This window comes from Chlorocebus sabaeus, chromosome 11 (genome assembly GCF_047675955.1).
Source record: "Chlorocebus sabaeus isolate Y175 chromosome 11, mChlSab1.0.hap1, whole genome shotgun sequence".
Lineage (NCBI taxonomy): Eukaryota > Metazoa > Chordata > Mammalia > Primates > Cercopithecidae > Chlorocebus > Chlorocebus sabaeus.
In genome coordinates this window covers 117,980,993-118,003,032 of record NC_132914.1, presented here as the reverse complement: position 1 = coordinate 118,003,032, position 22,040 = coordinate 117,980,993, and the positions used below count along the sequence as shown (strand labels likewise).

The window sequence follows — 22,040 nt, the reverse complement described above, 5'->3', positions numbered from 1 at the left end:
TCTAGGATCCTCTCCTTTCCTAAAGAAAGGGATAAAATTCATCAATGTTTCGTACCCCCAGGGACTTTTAAAGACATTAACAAATTTTAAAAGGCCTTTTCCTTCACTTAAAAATCTGCCCAGTTCAGGACCTATTTAAAAGAACTACCTAGAGCCACTTGTACTTCCAGCCAAGATAGAGGAACAGAGACTGAATTACCATCCCACCTGAAGCAACTCTAAAAACAATAAAAAACATGTAAACCTCATGACACAGCAGTTTTCAAGATATTTTTCATCAGACAGCAAAGGACAGTATTCCTGAGAGTTGAGGAATAGTTTTCCCATCATACTGTCTTAAGATAGTTTCCAGTCATGGTGCAGAGAGAAAGATTTCCTAAGTTGAAGAGATGGAACTGAGAGTCCAAAGAGATGGCTAGAGGCAGCTAGAGGTAATAGAACAGAGTACAAAAGAAAAGTGAACTGCAAAATGAGAAAACACAGAGATCTACACAGACTCCTTGAACATTCATCACAGTTTTTTTGTTTGTTTGTTGTTTGTTTGTTTTGAGTTGGAGTCTCACTGTGTCACCCAGGCTGGAGTGCAGTGGCACAATCTCGCCTCACTGCAACCTCCGCTTCCCAAGTTCAAGCAGTTCTCCAGCCTCAGCCTCCCGAGTAGCTAGGATTACAGGTACCCACCATCACGCCTGGCTAATTTTTGTATTTTTAGTAGAGACAGGGTTTCACCATGTTGGCCAGGCTGGTCTCGAACTCCTGACCTCGTGATTTGCCCGCCTTGGCCTCTCAAAGTTCTGGGATTACAGGCATGAACCACCGCACTCAGCCTCATCACAGTATTAATTAGTGTATGCATATGTGGAAATCACCTAAGGTGGAGGAAAGAATAATGTGAAAGGATTAGAAGGGAGAGTACCTGTTTCCAAAAGCCTGATTGGAAAAACTTACAATTCATTTGGCATTGGGTAGAGTACTGAGATCTTGCCTCAGTGATAGAGAATAATTACCCTAGACTGAGCACTGCTTCAGACCCACCTAACAAATCATGGAAACAAAAATCAATTAACGCCAGGTATCTAACAGCATCCCTGATCAAAGCTCAAAATTAATAGGAATAAAAAATATTTAGATAAGGTAAAATTCACAATGCCTAGCATGCTTGCAGAGATGATCAGACAGGCAAAAAAGAAGGAAAACATGACCCAGGATAAGGAAAGTAATCCGTCAATCAAAACTGACCCAGAACTGACACAGATGTTAGCATAACATCAAAACAGATATACTGGTATTCCATATATACAAAAAGTTAGATACATGGAGGTTATTTTTATTTTATTTTATTTTTTGAGACAGAGTTGCTCTGTCATCCAGGCTGGAGTGCCGTGGCGTGATCTCACTGCAACCTCCATCTCCTGGGTTCAAGCAATTCTCTGGCCTCCCAAGTAGCTGGGACTATAGGTGTGGGCCACCACGCCTGGCTAATTTTTGTATTTTCAGTAGAGATGGGGTTTCACCATGTTGGCCAGGCTGGTTTCGAACTCCTGTCCTTGAGAGATCCACCCACCTCAGCCTCCCAAAGTGCTGAGATTACAGTCATGAACCACTGCGCCTGGCCAATACGTGGAGATTATAAAGAAGAACCAAATCAAACTTTCAGAAATCAAGACAACAATGTCTGAGATGAAAAATACACTGGATGGGAATAACAGCAATTAGACATTGCAGAAGAAAAGATTAGTGAACTTGAAGGCACAGCAGTAGAAATTATCCAAAATGAAGTACAGAAAAGAATAATTTTTTAAACATGAAAAGAGCATAATGGAGATATCATTGAACATTAGAGAGAAACCTCCAGTGGCCTGCTATATGGGTAATGGAGTCCCTGAAGGAGGAGAAGAAAGGGAGGGACAGAATAATACATGAAGAAATAATGGCCAGGTTTTTTCTAAATTTGATGATAACTATAATCTGCAGATTCAAAAAGCTTAATGAACCCCAAGCACAAAAAACATGAAGAAAACTACACCAAGATACATAATCAGTAGCTCAAAATGAGCTGTGAAAAAAAATCCTCAAGGCAGCCAGAGGGGGCAAAAAAGCATGTTAGGTATAGAGGAGAAAAGATGAGGATGATGTCAGATTTGAAAATACAAGTGAAAAGTCAGTGTTAACAGTAGCTTTAAAGTACAGGAAGAAAAAACTCACTGTAAAATTCTATAGCTAAAATATCTTTTAAAAATGAAGGCAAAGTGAAGATGTTTTCTGACACACCATACACTACCTGAAAGTCATCATCACATCACCAGCCGTCTTACACCAAAAAAATGTTAAAGGAAGTCTTTTGAGCAGAGCGAAAATGGTGCCAGCTGTCAATCTGTATTTGCCCAAGGGAGTTAAGATCACCAGAAATGAAAATGCATCAATAAAAGTTTTTTTCTTATTTACAGCTGTGTAAAAGATAATTGACTGGAGCTGGGCACAGTGGTATGTGCCTGTAATCCCAGCTACTTGGCAGGTTGAAATAGGATTGATTGCTCAAGCCCAGATGTTTGAGACCAGCCTGGGCAACATAGTGAGACAATGAATGAATGAATGAATGAATGAATGAATGAATGAATGAATGAATGAATGAAAATTGATGACATAAAAATAATATATTGTGAGGTTTATAAGATAACATGTAAGAGTTAAATGCATGGCCACAGTAGCACAAAGGTTGAGGGAAGGAAATATAAACTGTTGTAAGCTGTTTATACTATACATGAATGTTATAATGTAAGTGGAAGGTAGACTGTATCAAAGATATATACTATAAACTCTACAGCAGCCACTAAAAGAGCAAAGAGTTACAGCTCATAGGACAACAAAGGAGATCAAATTGGATCATTAAAAATACTATATTAATCCAAACGAAGTCAGGTTAAGGGGAAATAAGACAAGTAGGAAACAAATAGTCTCAAACTATTTTGAGGTTTGAAAATGATAGTCTCAAACCTAATTGTATCACTAATCACATTCAATGAAATTGGTCTACACACCTCTTTAAAACAGCAGTTGTCCAGGTGTGGTGGCTCACACCTCTAATCCCAGCACTTTGGGAGGCCAAGGCAGGCAAATCATGAGGTCAGGAGTTCAAGACCAGCCTGGCGAACATAGTGAGACCCCGTCTCTACTAAAAATATAAAAATTAGTGGGGTATGGTGGCATGTGCCTGTAGTCCCAGCTACTTGGGAGGCTGAGGCAGGAGAATTGCTTGAACCCGGGAGGTGGAGGTTGCAGTGAGCCAAGACCATGCCACTGCACTCCAGCCTGGGTGACAGAGTGAGACTCTGTCTAAAAAAAGTAAAAATAAGTAAAACAGGAATTGTGAGATTGAATAAAAAAGCAAGATCCAAATATATGTTGCTTACAAGAAGCACACTATAAATATAAAGCCTAAAAAGGTTAATCCCCGTTGTCTAGTGGTTAAAATTTTTTTAATTTTTTTTTTTTTTTAAGTAAAAGGTTGGGAAAAGATACGCACTGCTTATACTCATCTACAGAAAGCTGGAATGGCTGTATTAATATAAGACAAAGCAGCTTTCAGAGTAAAGAATACTGCCACAGACAAGAAGGTTATTTTGTAATGACAGAGGGGTCAATTAAGCAAGAGAATGTAACAATCATAAATGTTTATGTATCTAATAAAAGATCTTCAAAATACATGAAGCAAAAACTGAGAGAACTCCAAGGAGAAATAAATCCACAAATATAGCTGAAGATTTCGGTACCACTCTCAATAATTGATAGAATAAGTAGGCAGAAAATCAAAGATACAGTGGATTTCAACAATACTCTTAATCAATTTGACCTGATTGGCATTTATAGAACATTTCGTCCAACAACAGAACACATGCTGTTCTCAAGTGTATGTGGAATATTTACTAATACAGACCATATATGGGGACTTGAAACAAATCTCAATACATGTAAAAGGATTCAAGTATGAAATCTGATCTGCATTAGCCCAGGCTGCCATGAAATACCCATAGACTGGGGCTTAAACAACAAATGTGTTTTTTCAGAGTTCTGGAGATTGGAATTCTTAGTTCAGGGTGTCAACGTGGTTAGACTGTTTTCCAGAGTATCTGCACCAGTTCACATTCCCACTAGTAGTGTATGAAGGTTCCAGTTTTACATCCTTGTGTCCTTGCCAACAGTTAGTTATCTGACTTTTTTACTATAGCCATCTTGTTATGTGGGAAGTGGTTTCTCATGGTAGTTTTTTTGTTTTGTTTTGTTTTGTTTTCAGGAGACAGTGTCTCACTTTGTTGCTCAGGCTGGAGTGCAGTGCCGCCATCAGCCTTCACCTCCTGGGCTCAAGTTATCTCCTACCAGAGTAGCTGAGACTGTAGGCACATGCCACCACATCCAGCTAATTCTTTTATTTTTTATAGAGATAAGGTCTCACTGTGTTGCCCACAGGGGTCTCAAGTGATCCTCTTCTTGCCTCAGCCGCAAAGTGCTGGGATTCCAGGCATGATGAGCACACTGCTCCCAGCCAGTTTCTCATGGTTTTGATTTGTATTTCCCTGATGACTGATGGTGTTGAACATCTTTTCATGGCCTCATTGGCTATTTGTGTGTCTTCTTTGAAGAAATGTCTCTTCAGATCCTTTGTTCATTTTAAAATCAGGATGTCCTTCTTATTATTGAGGTGTAAGAGTTCTTTATATTTCCTAGACACAAGTCCCTTATCAGATATATGATTTGCAAAGATTTTCTCCCATCCTATGGGTTGTCTTTTGACTTTTTTGATAGTATCCTTTGAAGCACATAAGTTTTTAAGTTTTTCTCTGTTTTTTACTCGTGTTTTTGGCATCATATCTAAGAATCCACTCCAAATCCAAGGTCACAAAGATTGACCGTGTGTTTTTATCTAAAAGTTGTGTAGTTTTAGAAGTCAGTTCCTCTGTCCTACCAGCCACATTTCAGTGAGCACATAATGTGGCTAATGTCCACAGCACTTGTCAGTGCAGATAAAGACCATCATAACAGAAAGTTCTTTTGGACAAACACACACAACCCCTCCCCCCCCTTTTTTTGAGACAGAGTCTCGCTCTGTCGCCAGGCTAGAGTGCAGTGGCACAATCTCGGCTCACTGCAACCTCTGCCTTCCAGGGTCAAGCAATTCTCCTGCCTCAGCCTCCCAAGTAGCTGGAACTACAGGCGTGCACCACCATGCCCAGCTAATGTATGTATTTTTAGTAGAGACAGGGTTTCACCATGTTGGCCAGGATGGTCTCTATCTTCTGAACTTGTGATCCACCCACCTCAGGCTCCCAAAGTGGTGGGATTAGAGGCATGAGCCACTGCGCCCGGCCCACAAACCCCTTCTTTACAGGAAAACACTAGTGGAAAATTAGCTAAGGACTTGAATAGATAGTTCGCAAAAAAAGAAATAAATGAGCAAGCTTTTGTACACAACATTGTTCACTGGTTAAGGAACAATGGCATGTCATTTTTAGTTTCCCGGATTGACAGTGACTACTTCCTTCAGGTCTCGACTCTGAAGTCATTGTCACTGAGGCCTTCCTGTCCATCCTGTCTAAAATTTCAAACCCTAAGTCCTGCATTTCCTACTTTTCGTCCTTAGCACCTGCCATTAACACACTATGTATTGAACTTATTTTTCTGGTCTATTATGTCTCCCCCCTTGAATATAAAATCCAGTCATGTGTTTGCTATTTATTGTCCCTCCAGTACCTAGAACAGCTCAAATTTGTTTTGTTGTTGAATTGCAGCTGACAGGATATAGGGAAATGAGGGCTCTCATACACTGATGAGAGAGTAAATTGATGCAGCCTTTTTGCAGACAGTTGTGTGGTATGTAAAAGTCTCAAAATGTGCTTGCCCTTTGACATTTCTGCTTCTAGGTTTTTATCATAAGTAATTAAGGATATTATATGCTCAGAGGTAGGATGGAGGGTTCAGCTGCCTTGGAATGCTTTCATCTGCAGTCAGGAAAACTCTTGAACTGACACATTGGAAGGACTGAAGATGTTTTTTAAAATGTGTCGAGGTATTTTTCAGAGTTGTTCAAAAGAGACCTTCTTTTCTTTCCTAATTCCTTGGCATTTAAAAATATTGTCATATTATGACTTTTCTGACCTGCTTCTTTTGTAAGCAAAACTACAACTTAACTACAAAATTTTTTTCCACAGGTCCCTTAATATGGACTTTGAAAATCAAGATAAGGAGAAAGACAGTAATAGTTCTTCTGGGTCTTTCAATGGCAACAGCACCAATAATAGTAAGATATTTTATGTCAATTAACTTCTATGCATGTAGTTTTCTTAATTTGGCTATTTCTGTACCTCCAGTTAATAATTTACTGGGTTCAAGGATTTATGATTGGTATAAAAAAATCATCGAATTATACTTAAAATGAGTGAATTTTATGGTATGTAATTGTACCTCAATAGTATTAATAAAAATGTCTGATGTTTATTATGGAAAGATTTGAATTTGAAGTGACTTGATTTGATAATATTAATATATTTATATTGAGATTGAGATCTGCCGTGTACTCAACATTCTGTTAGATCTTTTGAAAGATGCAAAAGTACAAGAGAAATTATTGCCAATATGTTTTTTAAAAAGTGCCAAGATACCCAGGCGCAGTGTTTCACGCCTGTAATCCCAGCACTTTGGGAGGCCAAGGCAGGCGGATCACTTGAGGCTGGGAGTTCAAGATCAGCCTGACCAACATGAAGAAACCTCGTCTCAAAAATACAAAATCAGCCGGGTGTGGTGGCGCATGCCTCTAATTCCAGCTACTTCTGAGGCTGAGGCAGGAGAATTGCTTGAACCCGGGAGGCGGAGGTTGCAGTGAGTCGACATCGTGCCATTGCACTCCAGCCTGGGCAACAAGAGCGAAACTCCATCTCAAAAAAAAAAAAGTGCCAAGATAGAGATGGCAAATACCTCTTCACCTCCTATATATGGGGCAAGTACCTTTTTTCAGTGACCCTTACCATAGCCTCAGAATCCCCCACATACAGCTGTTATCAGAGGAAACTCTACAGATGAAATCATTTTGACATCCATGTAGAAGGAGAATAAAGAGATGGGCAAGTCAGGTGAGCAGCAACGGGTCAGATAAGGTTTCTTTACAACAGAAGGTGGGTTTGACTTAGTGAATGTGGATAGGTGGAGAAGTCGTCTTTTCAGGTTAGGGGAGCATATAATAACAGGCACAGAGATCACGACCTGTAGGACTGGGTAAGGGTGCCACCTAAGAGAGAGGAAATGCTAGAGATCTAATAAAAAGGTAGATCAAATATTGATTGGAGGACCATGGATGTTAAATTGAAAAGAGATCATTTATTATGTATCTTAGTTTCTGTAGTTACTATAGTGCACTGTCAACCAAGTTGTATTTGCCCGGTTTTCACCGGGCAGAGGCCGAGTCACATGTGTTTCATTGTCCCTGGTAGTGCCAAAGTGGGCATGGTAAAGATGGTAAGTAGAATTATTTAAATATAATGAGTCTTTTCTTAAATTTATGACATGGATCCTTGTATGATATAAAATTCCATACCAGTAGTTATTACCAGTGCTAGGAACCACATAAAACCCAGTGTAAAATCTGATTTTTAGATTAAATTATTACATAGCAGCTTACCTTCTATCAATGTGTTAAGCCAAATCACTTTATACTCCTGAAACTCTTTTTAAAAGTCCCGTATTATATATAGCACATATGCAAGTGATGTTTTTAAACCAGATTATAAATCTGCTGTACGTTGCATCACAGAAAATCTACCTATATTATTACGTCTAAGTTTAATCCCAAAAACAAGAAGTGGCTGTATCAGTCTGTACACTGGAAAGAAGTTACCTGGTAATATAGCTCCCCTTTTTTTTTTAAGATGGAGTCTTGCTCTGTCATTCAGGCTGGAGTGCAACAACGCAATCTCAGCTCACTGCAACCTCTGCCACCTGGGTTCAAGCAATTCTCCAGCCTCAGCCCCTGAGTAGCTGGGATTACAGGCACCTGCCACCATGCCTGGCTAATTTTTGTATTTTTAGTAGAAATGGGGTTTCGCAGTGTTAGCCAGGCTGGTCTCGAACTCCTGATCTCAAATGATCCGCCTACCTTGGCCTCCCAACGTGCTGGGATTACAGGCATGAGCCACTGCACCCAGCCTAAATGGTCTTTTTCTTAACTCTGCCAGCTATGTTGTATTAAATTATCCTTGACAACATTTCTTCAGTGCCTGCTTTGAGCAGTGGATACCAATGGGATAAGGACAGATTAGCATAGAATGCAAAATTCACTTCCTCAAAGAAGAACATAATGAAGAAGCCATTACAAAGATGGCCAACCAGTATTTGATTATGGAATATAATATTATTACAGATCGAAAGGATGGCATGGAAAACAGACTGCATTTATCAAGCATCAAATAAATAATAGAAAGATGGACAGAGAAACAGAGTTTGTAGTTGCTAAGGGGATGGAAGTCCTGAATGATTAACAGTGTAGAACAATTGGGGAGAAGGTTTTAAGAAAAAGAAAGTATAAATTTACTGTTAAGATTTTTGTCAAGAGTGTTTCAGACTGATAGAAGGAGACAGTAATCAGATAGAAGTTTTTAAAAGACTGTAGCTGCCAACTCCCAAAATAATAAGAAACAAGGAATTTGTAGAGACAGGAGAGTAGGAAAAGTTGTAGGTGTAACCAGCATCATTGGTGGGGTATAGGGGTGAAGGGTTACTCTATGATTACTAGCTTTGAATATGTCAGAAATGATTCTACTGTCCTTAATTATAATAGGAGCTAGAAGAAGGAGAAGCATTAAGTGAGACTCGACAGAGGGTTAGATGGGCCATGTGACTCATGCCCCAAAAAATCAGAACTTAAAAATGGAGAAATCTCTTTGTAATTGAATGTTTCTCCCTGCAGGGTGCCCTAGGGTATTTGACCAAAAGACTGGGTAATTATTACTTCGGATTATAATAATGTTCCACCTATCTGGGCAACTCGAAACACATGGAAGTAAGACGAAGAGTTGATCAGGCCTGCCAGGAACTATGGCACTCAACTCATTAGAAAGCAGAAAAGTAAAAGTGAAAAAGTGAAGATAGTAATGAAAGAGCACTACGTGCCCACCACCAGAATAGCTAAAATTAAAAACCTTGACTATTCCCAGTGTCGATGAGGATGCACAGCAACAACAAAGAACCCTCTCGCATTATTGGAGAGCATGCGTTAGTATGGTCACTTTGGAAGGCAGTTTGATGTTACCTACTAAAGGTGACAGTGTAAACACTCTTGGACCCCGCAGTGTCACTCCTAGTTATATATGCAACAAATACAATCACATGTGCATCAAGTCGTGCAAGAGTGCCTAGAGCAGCATTGTTTGTAATAACCAAAAAATTGGAAACAATCCAAATGTCAGCCATAGAATGGATAAATAAATTTTACTGTATTCATACAGTGAAAACAAGTGAACTTCTATAGCTACATAAAACAGCATGGATGATTCTCACAAATAACATTGAGTGAAAGAAGCCAGACACAAAAAATTAACTACATAACTCAGTGTATATAAAATTTAGGAAACAAGCAAAATAGTATTTAAGGAATTGCATGCTTGGGTGGAAAATATGTGCCATAATCCAGGATAGCAGTTCCCTTCAGGAGAATGAGAGAGAGAGAGGGAGAGGGAGAGAGTAGTGATTGAGAGGGACACAAAGGAAGATTTCTAGGGTTGGTTTGTTTCTTGACTTGAATTGTATTAAATATGTAATAATTCACTGAACTCTACATTTTTGTGCTTTTCTGTGTGTGATGCTTCACAATAAAAAAGGTTAGAAAGAAAGTGACAGGAATGGGGGTGGAGGGCAGGAGTTCCCTCCAGGTCCTCTGTTTTCCCCTGACCTTGTTCTGACTTCTGTATCTGCCCCCAAGAAGCCAATATAGAAATTTATTTTCCCGTGGCACATCAGTCCTTCATTTAAGTAGTATTAAGTGTAATTTTAAAAAGAAGCCATGAACACCCCTGCCCAATTATCTGACATCTTCAAGTCTTTTACTAAACTGCAGTTATAATTTATTTGAGTTATAGAGATTGATGGAGATTTATAGTTGGGATTCTCATCTTTAGTAGAGATACACATTTTAATCTCCCTGCTTAGATTGTAAACTTCATGAGATCTGGAAATGACTTTCTTTTAATCCCTCCTGTTGCTTACTATATATATAATAAGTGTTCAGCAAATAGTCAAAAGCATCCTTCTTACAGGGAGGTGCAAAATCAGTAATTTTCTTAACAGTTACTGGTTTATTGCTCAGTGTCTATTCCATACCAGACATGCATTTAGCCTGTAGCCATGTTCATTGAATGTTAAAAATAATGTTGCTGTACAAAATTTTTAATTCCATTACCAAGCCTATATCTAGGTTGATTTTTGCCTTAAAGATAATGCAACTGCACTTGCGTATGTCCTCCCAATTGTGGCTACTCTGTTTTTGCTTTGCTCAGTTTTGCTTTGTTTTTAGGTCACTGGAGTTTGACTAAAATTTCTAATTAATTACCTCCTTCCCCTTCAATACCTTTATCTCCAGAACTTTAGGAGATGCAGTACTGAAGTCATGGACATTGTTTTAGGTAGCATATTGTCAGGAACTGAAGGCACTTTGCTTGCCCTGTGACATTGCCTCCTGGTTCAAAAATCTGTGGTTGAAAAAAAAAAAAAAATCTGTGCATTCTAATATTCCAGAGAGGTCCTTTGTATTCAATTTTGCATTTAATTGCAGACTGAACTTTTAAAATTTAGCTTTATTATAAACAAATGCATCTCTTAGATACCTCACCACTGTAGTATTTATTGTAGCTAGTCATTTAATTTTCTGATCATACTTTGAACCAGTATGATCTGTAGACTGTGTGATGCTTTGTTGCTATGATAAACGGTTATTTATTTGAGAAACCATTATTTTATGTAGTGAAAGGCACTGAAAATCTGTATCTTCCTCTAGCAGTTCTTTGAACTACTGTAGAGCACTTATATTTAAAAACTATTTAGGTAAAATTTAGTTAGAGATTTCATAGAGTTTTGTCTAATGGATACACTTCCCAAAGTGATCCATGGGCCAAACTGGATGGATTTGACTAGAGTCAGGACAGACTGCTTCCAAGATAATTTGTGTTTGTCATGGCACTTAGTTGAATTTTCCTAAATTGAACTGCCCTATTCCTAAGTGAATTACTTCACTCATCTACCTAGTCCCTGAGAAGCAATTTTGTTTTATAGATATAGTTAATCAAAAACCCTAAATAGCTCTTTTTGGGACAGGCAAATTTAAATACCTAAGAGAAATTTTGTTGATCATTGCAACCCTTTGTGTCTTGCTATGTTTATCCTGGTTACATATTTTATTTGTAGCCTTAATATAATGAAGAGACTTTTTTTTTTTTTTTTGCCTTTGACTCCTGAGCTCAAGTGAGCCTCCCACATCAGCCTCCCAAGTAGCTGGAACTACAGGCTCAAGATACCATGCCTAATTTTTTTTTTTTTTTTTTTTTTTTCTGTAGAGATAGGGTCTCCTTATTTTGCCTAGGCTGGTCTTAAACTCCTGGCCTCAAGTGATCCTCCTGCCTTAGCCTCTCAAAGTGCTGGGATTACAGGCATGAGCCACTGCACCCAGCCTTTTTCTTCTATTATTTCATTATTATAGATCATATGAAGATTTCTTTGATTCCTTTTGTGCACTTTTCTTTATGACATCTCAATAGAGTTCATTTGGAAGTGGGGCAAGATAAAACTGGTAATTTTTTTTTCGTTCAGTGGTTATTAGAGTTTGCCATGTTTTTCTTCTCTACCAAAAATACTCTATTAATGGTTCTCAATTCTAGATGCAAAATACAGTTTTGTGAGGAGTTTTTAGCTGGGCCTAACCCCTGTGATTTCATTTAATTTTTCTGGGTTTGGACTTTTTTTTTTTTTCCCCTGGAGATGGAGTCTCGCTCTGTCATCCAGGCTGGAGTGCAGTGGCGCGATCTCGGCTCACTGCAAGCTCCACCTCCCAGGTTCACGCCATTCTCCCACCTCAGCCTCCCAAGTAGCTGGGACTACAGGCGCCCACCACCACACCCAGCTAATTTTTTGTATTTTTAGTAGAGACAGGGTTTCACCATTCACAGGATGGTCTTAATCTCCTGACCCCGTGATCTGCCTCGGGCCTCCCAAAGTGCTGGGATTACAGGCGTGAGCCATCGCGCCCGGCCTGTAATTTTTTAAAAACTCTAATGGGAAGCCAAGAATTTGAGAACCCCTTTGCTAAATCCTACTCTAGCCCAAGAGATTATTTTCCCCCATTCATCTCCTGTTCTGGTACCTTAAAATGTTCCCATAAAATAATTTTTTTTTTTTTTTGGTAAATATTAATAGATAGATACAGGGGTCTCACTGTGTTGCCCAGGCTGGTCTTGAACTCCTGGTCCCAAGCCATCCTTCCACTTCAGCCTCCCAAAATCCTGGGATTACAGGCTTCAGCTACCACATCTGGCCAAATAAAATTTTTCTCATTTGCTGTTTTCAGCTATGGCTTGTTGTCCTCCTCTACCCCTATCAGCCTAGTCAGTTCTCAACTATTAGCAACAATTGGAAAGCGTGAAAATGAGTACATTAAACCCACAGGTGATGAGAAGTCCTTTTAGTCAATGGGTTTAAACCACCTCTTTTACCAAACCTATGTGCAAGACCACAGATTTACTCAAATTGACTAATCTGGGTTTTTACTACCTCTTTTTTGTTCTTGGTGGTGGTTTGGATCCTGTCATCCAGATGGTTAACACCAGGAGGTAGTAGTTCACTTCAACAAATATTCTTGAACGTCTACTGTAATGAAAGCACCGTGAAGAGAACAAGGAGCTCTAATCTCGTTAGGAAAGAAAGACTCGTAGGGCCTGGATAATCCATGTTTTACATATAATCCCTAGAACTGTCTGCATTTTTGCAAGTTAATGTATATGAAGTACATAGGCACAGTGCCTATTGCATAATAAGTTATTAATCTGTCTGTTTTTCTCTTTCAGGCATCCAAACAATTGACTCTACCCAGGCTCTGTTCCTTCCGATTGGAGCATCTGTCTCTCTTTTAGTAATGTTCTTCTTCTTTGACTCAGTTCAAGTAGTTTTTACAATATGTACGGCAGGTAAATATGAGTTTCTCTGTCTAGTCTTAACATACTAAAAGGAAAATTTTTCACCTTTATCACTGTTCAAAAATTAAGATTTACATACCATGTCATGTAAGTTTTTCTTCATAAATCTTGGCTTCATCTCTTCCCTCTCAACCGTGCCGCCCTTCCCCAACTCCTTCTTGAACCACTTGATCCACATCATCTGTTGAGACCTGCCCACACAATTTCAAAGAAAGGCTGGAGATGTGAAAATGCAGGAATTTTATCACACCAGAGCGATATTGCTCTGCTTTGGCTGTGGCGCCTTTTCTAGATCACTAGTAGTTTACCAGACGGTTGAGCTTGGCATAGAGATCATTGTCAGCCTCTACCCACATTCTTGCAGGTAGAAACATGGATAGCTAATCAAAGTGATTGGACTGTCAGCTCTTTGATGTGTTTTCAAGCTAAGAATTGATGGAAATGTTTAGGAAAAAAAAAAAATCATCAAAATGCTGCAAGACTTGTTAGGAGGTCATCCCATGGCCTGCTGCTGTTTATCTTTTAGAAAACTTACCTATGCTTTCCCCTACTTCAAATCAGGTACTTTTTTTTATTGAAGAGGTTTTTTGTTCAGTATTAAAGGAAGATATTTTTCTTCTCTAGTCAATTAACTGTATCCACTTGTCTAGTGTTTTGGGGAATGAAATTTCTATAAGTCGTGCCATTTTTCTTCTAGTTGTTTAAAAAAATTATACCTTTTCTTTCTCTAGTTCTTGCAACGATAGCTTTTGCTTTTCTTCTCCTCCCGATGTGCCAGTATTTAACAAGACCCTGCTCACCTCAGAACAAGTAAGGAATTGGGACTTTCCTCTTAAATTATAAACTTGTATATATTTTTCTGTCATATTTGATAGCATTATTAGGAGTCTCAATTTCTGGTATTGGCTGAAGCACAGAAATGCCAGAAGACCGGGAAGTGAGACATTTGATCTTTGAAACCAGAAGCTAGTACTTCCTTTTGTACCTTCTCATGTCAGAGGAAATACAAACAAAACTTAGGAAGTCTGAATCATTGTAATGTGCTTCCTACTTAGATCTTTGAAAGATGAGCAGTTTTCTTTTGAAACAGTGCTTTCATTCCTTTACTGTGAGTTGATGAAATATGAGAATAGTGGTTGAACTCAAACATTCTTCTTTGCCTTTGGTCTTCGGTGGCCTGGATATGCTACCTACTTGCATTTAATCCTAGTATTCACACTTTAACTCAAACTCATTGCTGCACAGAAACAAAATTCTGTGCTAATAGAGATGCTGAACGCACTTAGGAAACCAGTCACTGGTGGTAGCTGATGTTCCCAGGAATTAGTGATAACAAAAAGTTTTACCATCTTCTAAATAGATAATACCATCTTTGGTAAATGAGTTGAATTGTTGGCATTTCTTCATTTTGTTTTCCTCATAAGAACAGAATTTCCTCCATACTTACTAGCTTTTCCAGAGGTCGATATTGTCACTTCAAACTTCTAAATGCCACTGTTGATAATTGGTCCCAAAAAGACATTTTCAGATGGTGCAGAAGTACATTCCTGTGAGTTTTCCATAGGTTTCTCCAAAAAAGGATTGGGTATTTTGGATTTCAAGCTATCTTGGTATTGTCTGCTATTCTAATCCAGCCATCATGAACTCTGATCATGAAATACCAAAGGAGAGTTTGGTTATTGAATAAAGTGTGCCCACTGTCCAATAAGCGTTGTGTGTTTTCCAGGATTTCCTTTGGTTGCTGTGGACGTTTCACTGCTGCTGAGTTGCTGTCATTCTCTCTGTCTGTCATGCTCGTCCTCATCTGGGTTCTCACTGGCCATTGGCTTCTCATGGATGGTAAGTGACTAATTTGCGACAAATTGTAATTTTCCTTTATAGAGTTTTATAGATACTTGAGGATATTCACAGAGATGTACAGCTGTCACTACAATCAACTTTTAGAGCATTTTCACACCCACCCCCGCCAAAACCAATGAGCAGTCGTTCCCCTTACCCACCACCCCACCACAGCCCCAGGTATCCACTAGTCTCTACTTTGTTTCTATGGATTTCTCCATTCTGGACATTTTCCATAAATGGAATCATACATTATGTGGCCTTTTGTGTCTGACTTGTTTCACTTAGTGTGTTTTCAAGGTTCATCTATGCTGTAACCTGTATCAGCACTTTTTATGGCTGAATACTGTTCCATTATACGGATACACTAATTTTATTTATTCATTTACTGATTATTTCCACTTTTTAGGCTATTATGAATGATGCCTCTTTGAATATTAATGTACAATGTGCAGACTGTGCTTTCTTATATAAATAGAGGCTTGGCCCAGTGGCTAATGCCTGTAATCCCAGCACGTTGGGAGTCTGAGGCAGGAGTATCACTTGAGACCAAGACCAGTCTGGACAACATAGCAGGATCCCATTTCTACAAAAATAAAAATCTTCTGGGCATGGTGCACCTATAGTCCCAGCTACTTGGTAGGTTGAGGTGGGAGGATCCCTTGAGCCCAGGAGTTCAAGATTACAGTGAGCTATGATCATGCTACTGCACTCTGGGCTCAGCAACAGAGTGAGACCCTGTCTCTTTAAAAAGTAACAGTAAGGGCCAGGCCTGGTGGCTCATGCCTGTAATCCCAGCACTTTGGGAGGCTGAGGCAGGTGGATCATGAGGTCAGGAGGTCGAGACCATCCTGGTTAACATGATGAGACCCCGTCTCTACTAAAAATACAAAAAATTAGCCAGGCCTGGTGGCGGGTGCCTGTAGTCTCAGCTCCTTGGGAGGCGGAGGCAGGAGAATGGCATGAACCCGGGAGACAGAGCCAAGATCGCACCACTGCACTCCAGCCTGGGCGACAGAGCGAGACTCCATCTCAAAAAAAAAAAAAAAAAGTAATAGTAAGGAAATGGGATTAGATTGTAATACAATGTATCATATGCTCTATACATATCATGTTATATTACATATACTATATATAATCTGCATTATGTACATGATATACATCATATACTTTTATGTAATGATATAGATATGTATTTATATCATTACATAAAAGTATATCATATCCTTTTTATTAACTCCAGAGTATTAAGGATGAATACCTAGACATGAAATTCCTGGAACAGAATTCTTGCATTTAAAAAATCTATACCTAATTATTATACTGTGTTTCAGATAGGCTATAGAAGTTATGCTCCAACCTGTAGCATATGAGAATTTCTCTTCGTTGATGATAAGGATGAAATAATAATGACAGTAAGACCTCGGATGAATTAAGTGCCTTTTATGGATTAGACAGTCTGCTAGGTGTTTTACATGGATTATCTCTTTTAATCCTCAGAACAACTCTTTGAAGTAGGTACTGCTGTTTGTTCCCACTTCAAAAGAGTAAACAAAGGTTCAGAGAAGTGGTTCATCCCAGCCACAGACCCGTTATGTAGAATTCATACTTACCACCAAAGCGTCTTGGAGGCTGTTTCTGAAAATCACCCATAATTTTCCTAGTCTTTCCCTTAAAACCTTTTTTTTTGGGCAGGGAGTTTCACTTTGTTGCCCAAGCTGGAGTGCAGTGGTTTGATCTAGGCTTGCTGCAACCTTCGTCTCCTGGATTCAAGCGATTCTCCTGCCTTAGCCTCCCAAGTAGCTGGGATTGCAGGCACATGCCACCATGCCCAGCTAATTTTTTTTTTTAGTTTTTAGTTTTTAGTTTTTGTATTTTTTAGTAGAGTTGGGATTTCACCGTGTTGGTCAAGCTGGTCTCGAATCCCTGACCTCAGGTGATCCACCTGCCTCGGCCTCCCAAAGTGCTGGGATTACAGGCGTGAGCCACCACACCCAGCCATTTTTTTTTTTTTTTTTTAATAGAGATGGGATCTCATGTTGCCCAGGCTGGTCTTGAACTCCTGGACCCAGGCGATCCTCCCACCTCGGCCTCCCAACGTACACAGGCATGAGCCACTGTGCCTGGCCTCCCCCAGCTTTTTGTTTTGTTTGGTTTTGTTTTGAGACAGGACCTTACTCTGCTGCTCAGGCTGGAGCGCAGTGCACGGTCAGTGCTTACCCAACTCTTGAGTTCAAGCAGTTCTCACACCTCTGCCTCTCAAGTAGGTGAGACTCCAGGCACAAGCCACCATACCCAGCCCATTTTTTTATTATTATTTTATAAAGATGGGTCTCACTATGTTACCCAGGCTGGTCTTGAACTCCTGGCCTCAAGCAGTCCTCCCAGAGTGCTGGGATTGGGCCAGTGCATTGGCTCAAGCCTGTGATCCCCGCACTTTGAGAGGCCAGATGGCAGGATCGCTTGAGGCCAGGAGTTAAAGACCAGCCTGGGCAATATAGTGAGACTGCATCTCTACAAAGCACTGAGATTACAAGCATGAGCCCCGAGGCCCAGCCCCTTGAGATGTTTTTAAACTTTTCTTTTAAACCGTATCATTCTGTTTCCACCTTTTTTTTTTTTTTTTTTTTTTTGAGATGGAGTCTCTCGCTTTTGCCCAGGCTGGAGTGCACTGGTGTGATCTCGGCTTACTGCAACCTCTGCCTCCTAGGTTCAAGTGATTCTCCTGCCTCAGCCTCCTGAATAGCTGGCATTATAGGTGCCCGCCACCACACCTTGCTAATTTTTTTTTTTTTTTTTTGGTATTTTTAGTAGAGACGAGGTTTCGCCATGTTGGCCAGGCTGGTCCGTGAACTCCTGAGCTCAGGTGATCCACCCGCCTCAGCCTTCCAAGGTGCTGGGATTACAGGCGTGAGCCCACTGCACCCAGCCTCCACTTCCTTTATATACATTCCTTACATTTCCACAGTTCACTTTCATAATCTCAGAAAATTTTTATCTAACTGCTCTGCCCCACAAAGTAAAATCCTTTAAAAGGGATTGTAAACTGTCCCCTTTTCCTTTCTTTTGGTGGTTCCAAAGGGAAGAAGGTTAAAATATAAAGACAGTCAATTTTATACTACTCGTAATTCTGAAGAATTTTTAAGGGAAGAATTTGAAAATCTGGGGTACAGGTATGGATTGCATCTATTCCTATTACCTACTCCAAATAACCATAAAGCTACTCCAGACTTTGGAGACAAAGCTCTTCGGAACCAGTGCTAGGTCTGGGAGGCTCCTCTGCACTCCACTAGGCAGTGTTTCCCTGCAGCTCTGGGGCTGTGCTGGCTCAGAGATAATGGGGTTGATGTTCATCATTGTCTGAGCCCAGAGCCACCCAGAGTGATGCTTACTGTCACTGCCTCAAGTTCGGAGTAGCTAAGTTAGTCAAACAGTTTCTAAGTACTGATCTTACAGGCTATATATACTTGGTATGACTGATGTTAAGTTTGCTGCACAGTATGTGGTCCATTGTTTGGGGTTTTTATTTTTAATTTGTTTTAGAGAAAGGTTCTTGCTCTTTTGTCCAGGCTGCAATATGGTGACATGATCCTAACTCACTGTGACCTCAAGCTCCTGGGCTCAAGTAATTGTTTGGATTCTTTTTTTAGAAGACATTTGCATCCAATATATGAATTAACTCAAAACCAAGGATGTTCTGTTAATGGTCAATTTGGCTAGAATTTGACAAAAATGATTGTGAACTTTTTTTTTTTTTCTGGATCCAGAATCAGAATCATCTTAATAAGAAAGAAATTTTAAACTTTAAGGAAAACAAAAAACTTGTCCTTCTGCACCTAGGAATTTTTTTCCTCGTAAGTGACTTTGACCAGTACAATGATTTGAAATGTCTGTGTGTCAAGTTAGTAAAATGCCATAAGAAACAGTATTCTGTGGAAACAAACTAGCAATGGTATTGCAAATTGTAAAACATACAAATATAAGTTATACTTACAATTTTAAAATACATTTGTTAAAAAAGACAAGATTATAGTGATGGAGAACAGCTCAGTGGTTGGCAGGGTTTGTGTGGAGGAGTGGGGTGACTATAAAGAAAAAACACATGGGTTTTGGTGGATGATGTGACCATTCTCTATGCTGAGCATGGTGGTGACTCTGTCAACACATGTGGGAACTTTCGTAGAACTGCTGCATCTAAAGAGAAACTGTCAATGTTACTGTTCAGGCTGGGTGGGGTGGCTCATGCCTGTAATCCCAGCACTTTGGGAGGCCGAGGTGGGCACATCACCTGAGGTCAGGAGTTCGAGACCAGCCTGGCCAACATGGTGAAACCCCGTCTCTACTAAAAGTTCAAAAATTAGCCGGGCATGGTATTGTGCACCTGTAATCCCAGCTACTCGGAACGGTGAGACAGGAGAATCGCTTCAACCCAGGAGGTGGAGGTTGCGGTCAGCCGAGATCACACCACTGCACTCCAGCCTGGGCGACGGAGTAACACTCCGTCTAAAAAAAAAAAAAAAAAAAAAAAATTACTGTTCAGTCATTTTAGAAATAAAATGTTAAATATATTTTTGTTTTTTATAAATATGTAAATCTATTTTCATAGTAGTTATTCAGTGCTTTTTTTTTGAGTGTTTACCATATACCAAGCTATTAAAACAGTTCCTTGAGTTTGCAGACCAAGTTACCCTCTAGACTATACAGACCTTTGATGACACAGACAGGGAAGGCAAAGTCAAAATCATCCATGCCCGTCTGTGTAGTAATTCACCTTTGCTAATTTTGATAGGTTTGGTCGTTTGTTTAGCATCTTGTATTCCCTTATATAAACATGTGCTGTGATTGTTTGCTTCAGTACTAGAGAACCCACTATGCATATAAGCAGTCTGAAGTGCAATGGCATCAAACCTGATTTCCCAAATCAAGTATTAATTAGTGGTTTCAGTAGCTTGTGATTTATGTTACAATACTTCAGTGCTTCTGGAAGTTGATGAAATTACATTCAAAGTAATACAACAAGTTGCTTGCCAAGCTTATGGTAAAAGGCTGGCTAAGTGCTGATTCTATAAGGACTAGTTATTATTAAGAGTGATAAAGTGACAGCTGTGTGCATTAGACTTTTCCTGAGAGTAGCACTTGTTGAATTCTGCAAACAATGATTTGTTAATTTAAAGTAGGGAAGAAGTGATTCATGTATAAACTGAGCATGAAGGGGATTCTGAAAAACTTTAGTAAAACCTAATCTTTTAAAAATATATATTATACAATATTAAGGAATCTAGATCATGATAATTATTGGAGCACAGAGAATAAATTTTAGTCCAAATCAATCTCATGTCTTTTATGATTACATCCCTTAAATCTTACCTAGTCCAGTGGCTTCCTGATGAGGAAACAGGCAGATGTCTCTCTTACGGTTACGTATGAACAGTAACTATTTAGAAATTCCGGTTAGTTGGTTAGAATCTAAACCACATTTTTTCAGTGCATGTAAGTTAGCTGTTTGGATGACTGTGAACCACATATTCCCAAGAGGAACTGTTTTATGATGGTGTCTTTAAATGACAGATTGAGAGACCACCCCCATAACGATACACTTAAATCCACCTAAACAAATGTGGAATGAGACGCTGAAAGCACCAGCTGCTGCTGGTTTAAAGTAATGTAAAGCAGTAATCACCTAAGCAGGATGATTAGTCTCAATGCTAGCAGACGCAAAGCCTATATTAAGACAAATGATATTTTAACTGCCTTGAAGTCTCAGTCTGCCATGTGGTCTGAGTTTCTCGGTAATCCCACTGCTAACTTTTTAATGGCTCTCCTTTCTGGAATCTCTTTATTCTTGTGTCCAGACACACATGATACTATTTACATGTTTTGCTGAGGGTTTAAAGTGCTTACTAAGCTGCTGGCCCAAAAAAGATGAGCTGTCTCTCAAACAATAAGCGGTGTGGTCTTTCTACCCTCAGCTCTGGCCTACCTTAGCATTGCAGAGAACAGGAAAAAATGCCTGTTTACTAATAGTATGTTACCAAAAAAAAGTTTAGCTTGGTGGAAAGTGACATTCTTTTCACAGCCATTGGAAACACACACTTTAGAGCAAGTCGGGAGAATTTTCTTCGTTCTTCTGCAGACAGGTCTGGGACAGGTTTATCAGACTCACTAAGGGAGGAATGGGGTGAGCACCTCTGTAAGACATAGTAAAGGGTCTGTTTTACTATGCGAGCCTCTTTCTCTAGACTGTACAGTTGATAGAAAATTGGCCATAAAGGACAAACTTTTTGTTCCCAGTGGCCACTATCAGAAGTATATTTCCATTGGAAAATTCACTTCATAGTTGAAACGTTTTGCTGAGTGTTCAGTGAGGCCCCCCTAAACCCTAATTAGCATTTTACCATGTTTTCTATCATGACTGCAGTTTCCCAGTATTATCCACGGATCTCTTCTTCCTCCCAGTTTGCACTGGTTGAACCGCCCTTGTGACCAAGGATGGAATTTTTTCTCAAAGAGAGCCTTTGAGCTTTTCATTTGTTTCTTGTGTTTGACTTGTTTTCTGCTGTCACAGTAGTCTAGCTTTCTAGCTATACTGTGTAATACACTGAAATGTGTTGCTCTCTGCCATGAATATTATCTTTCAGACTTCTGCAGAATCTGAAATCATCTTGTAAGCAGTGATATGATATTTGGTGGCTAGGTTTTTTAAAATTAGTGTTTCTTAATTAAAGTCTGTTCTTTGAAGTTAATTTAGAGTGAAAACAGGATGATAAATTATTTTCAGGGCTACACTAAGAAGTATTAACATTAAGAATGGACTTCAGGATTTTCCCAAACTTAAGTCCAGGGCTGTTTTGTCTACTCTCAGTTTCATCTGGCAAATTAACCTTTCAGATTTGGGAAGACTTGAAAGAGTTGAACCTATGGGTGATGGCATGTGAGCTAAAAGCTGATGAATATTGAGCACACACCCCTAGTGATCAAGGA

At 39.5% G+C, this 22,040-nt stretch overlaps 1 protein-coding gene across 1 annotated transcript in view; it reads left to right on the top strand.

The window, feature by feature from the left end:
* Nucleotides 1-22,040, top strand: part of SPPL3 (signal peptide peptidase like 3) — a 143,539-nt gene that overhangs the window by 109,459 nt on the left and 12,040 nt on the right. Inside the window, exons 3-6 of the mRNA XM_008004970.3 lie at nt 6,204-6,292; nt 13,092-13,211; nt 13,952-14,030; nt 14,947-15,059. Of these exons, the coding sequence (XP_008003161.3) occupies nt 6,204-6,292; nt 13,092-13,211; nt 13,952-14,030; nt 14,947-15,059 (401 nt within the window). The remainder of the gene's footprint in view (nt 1-6,203; nt 6,293-13,091; nt 13,212-13,951; nt 14,031-14,946; nt 15,060-22,040) is intronic.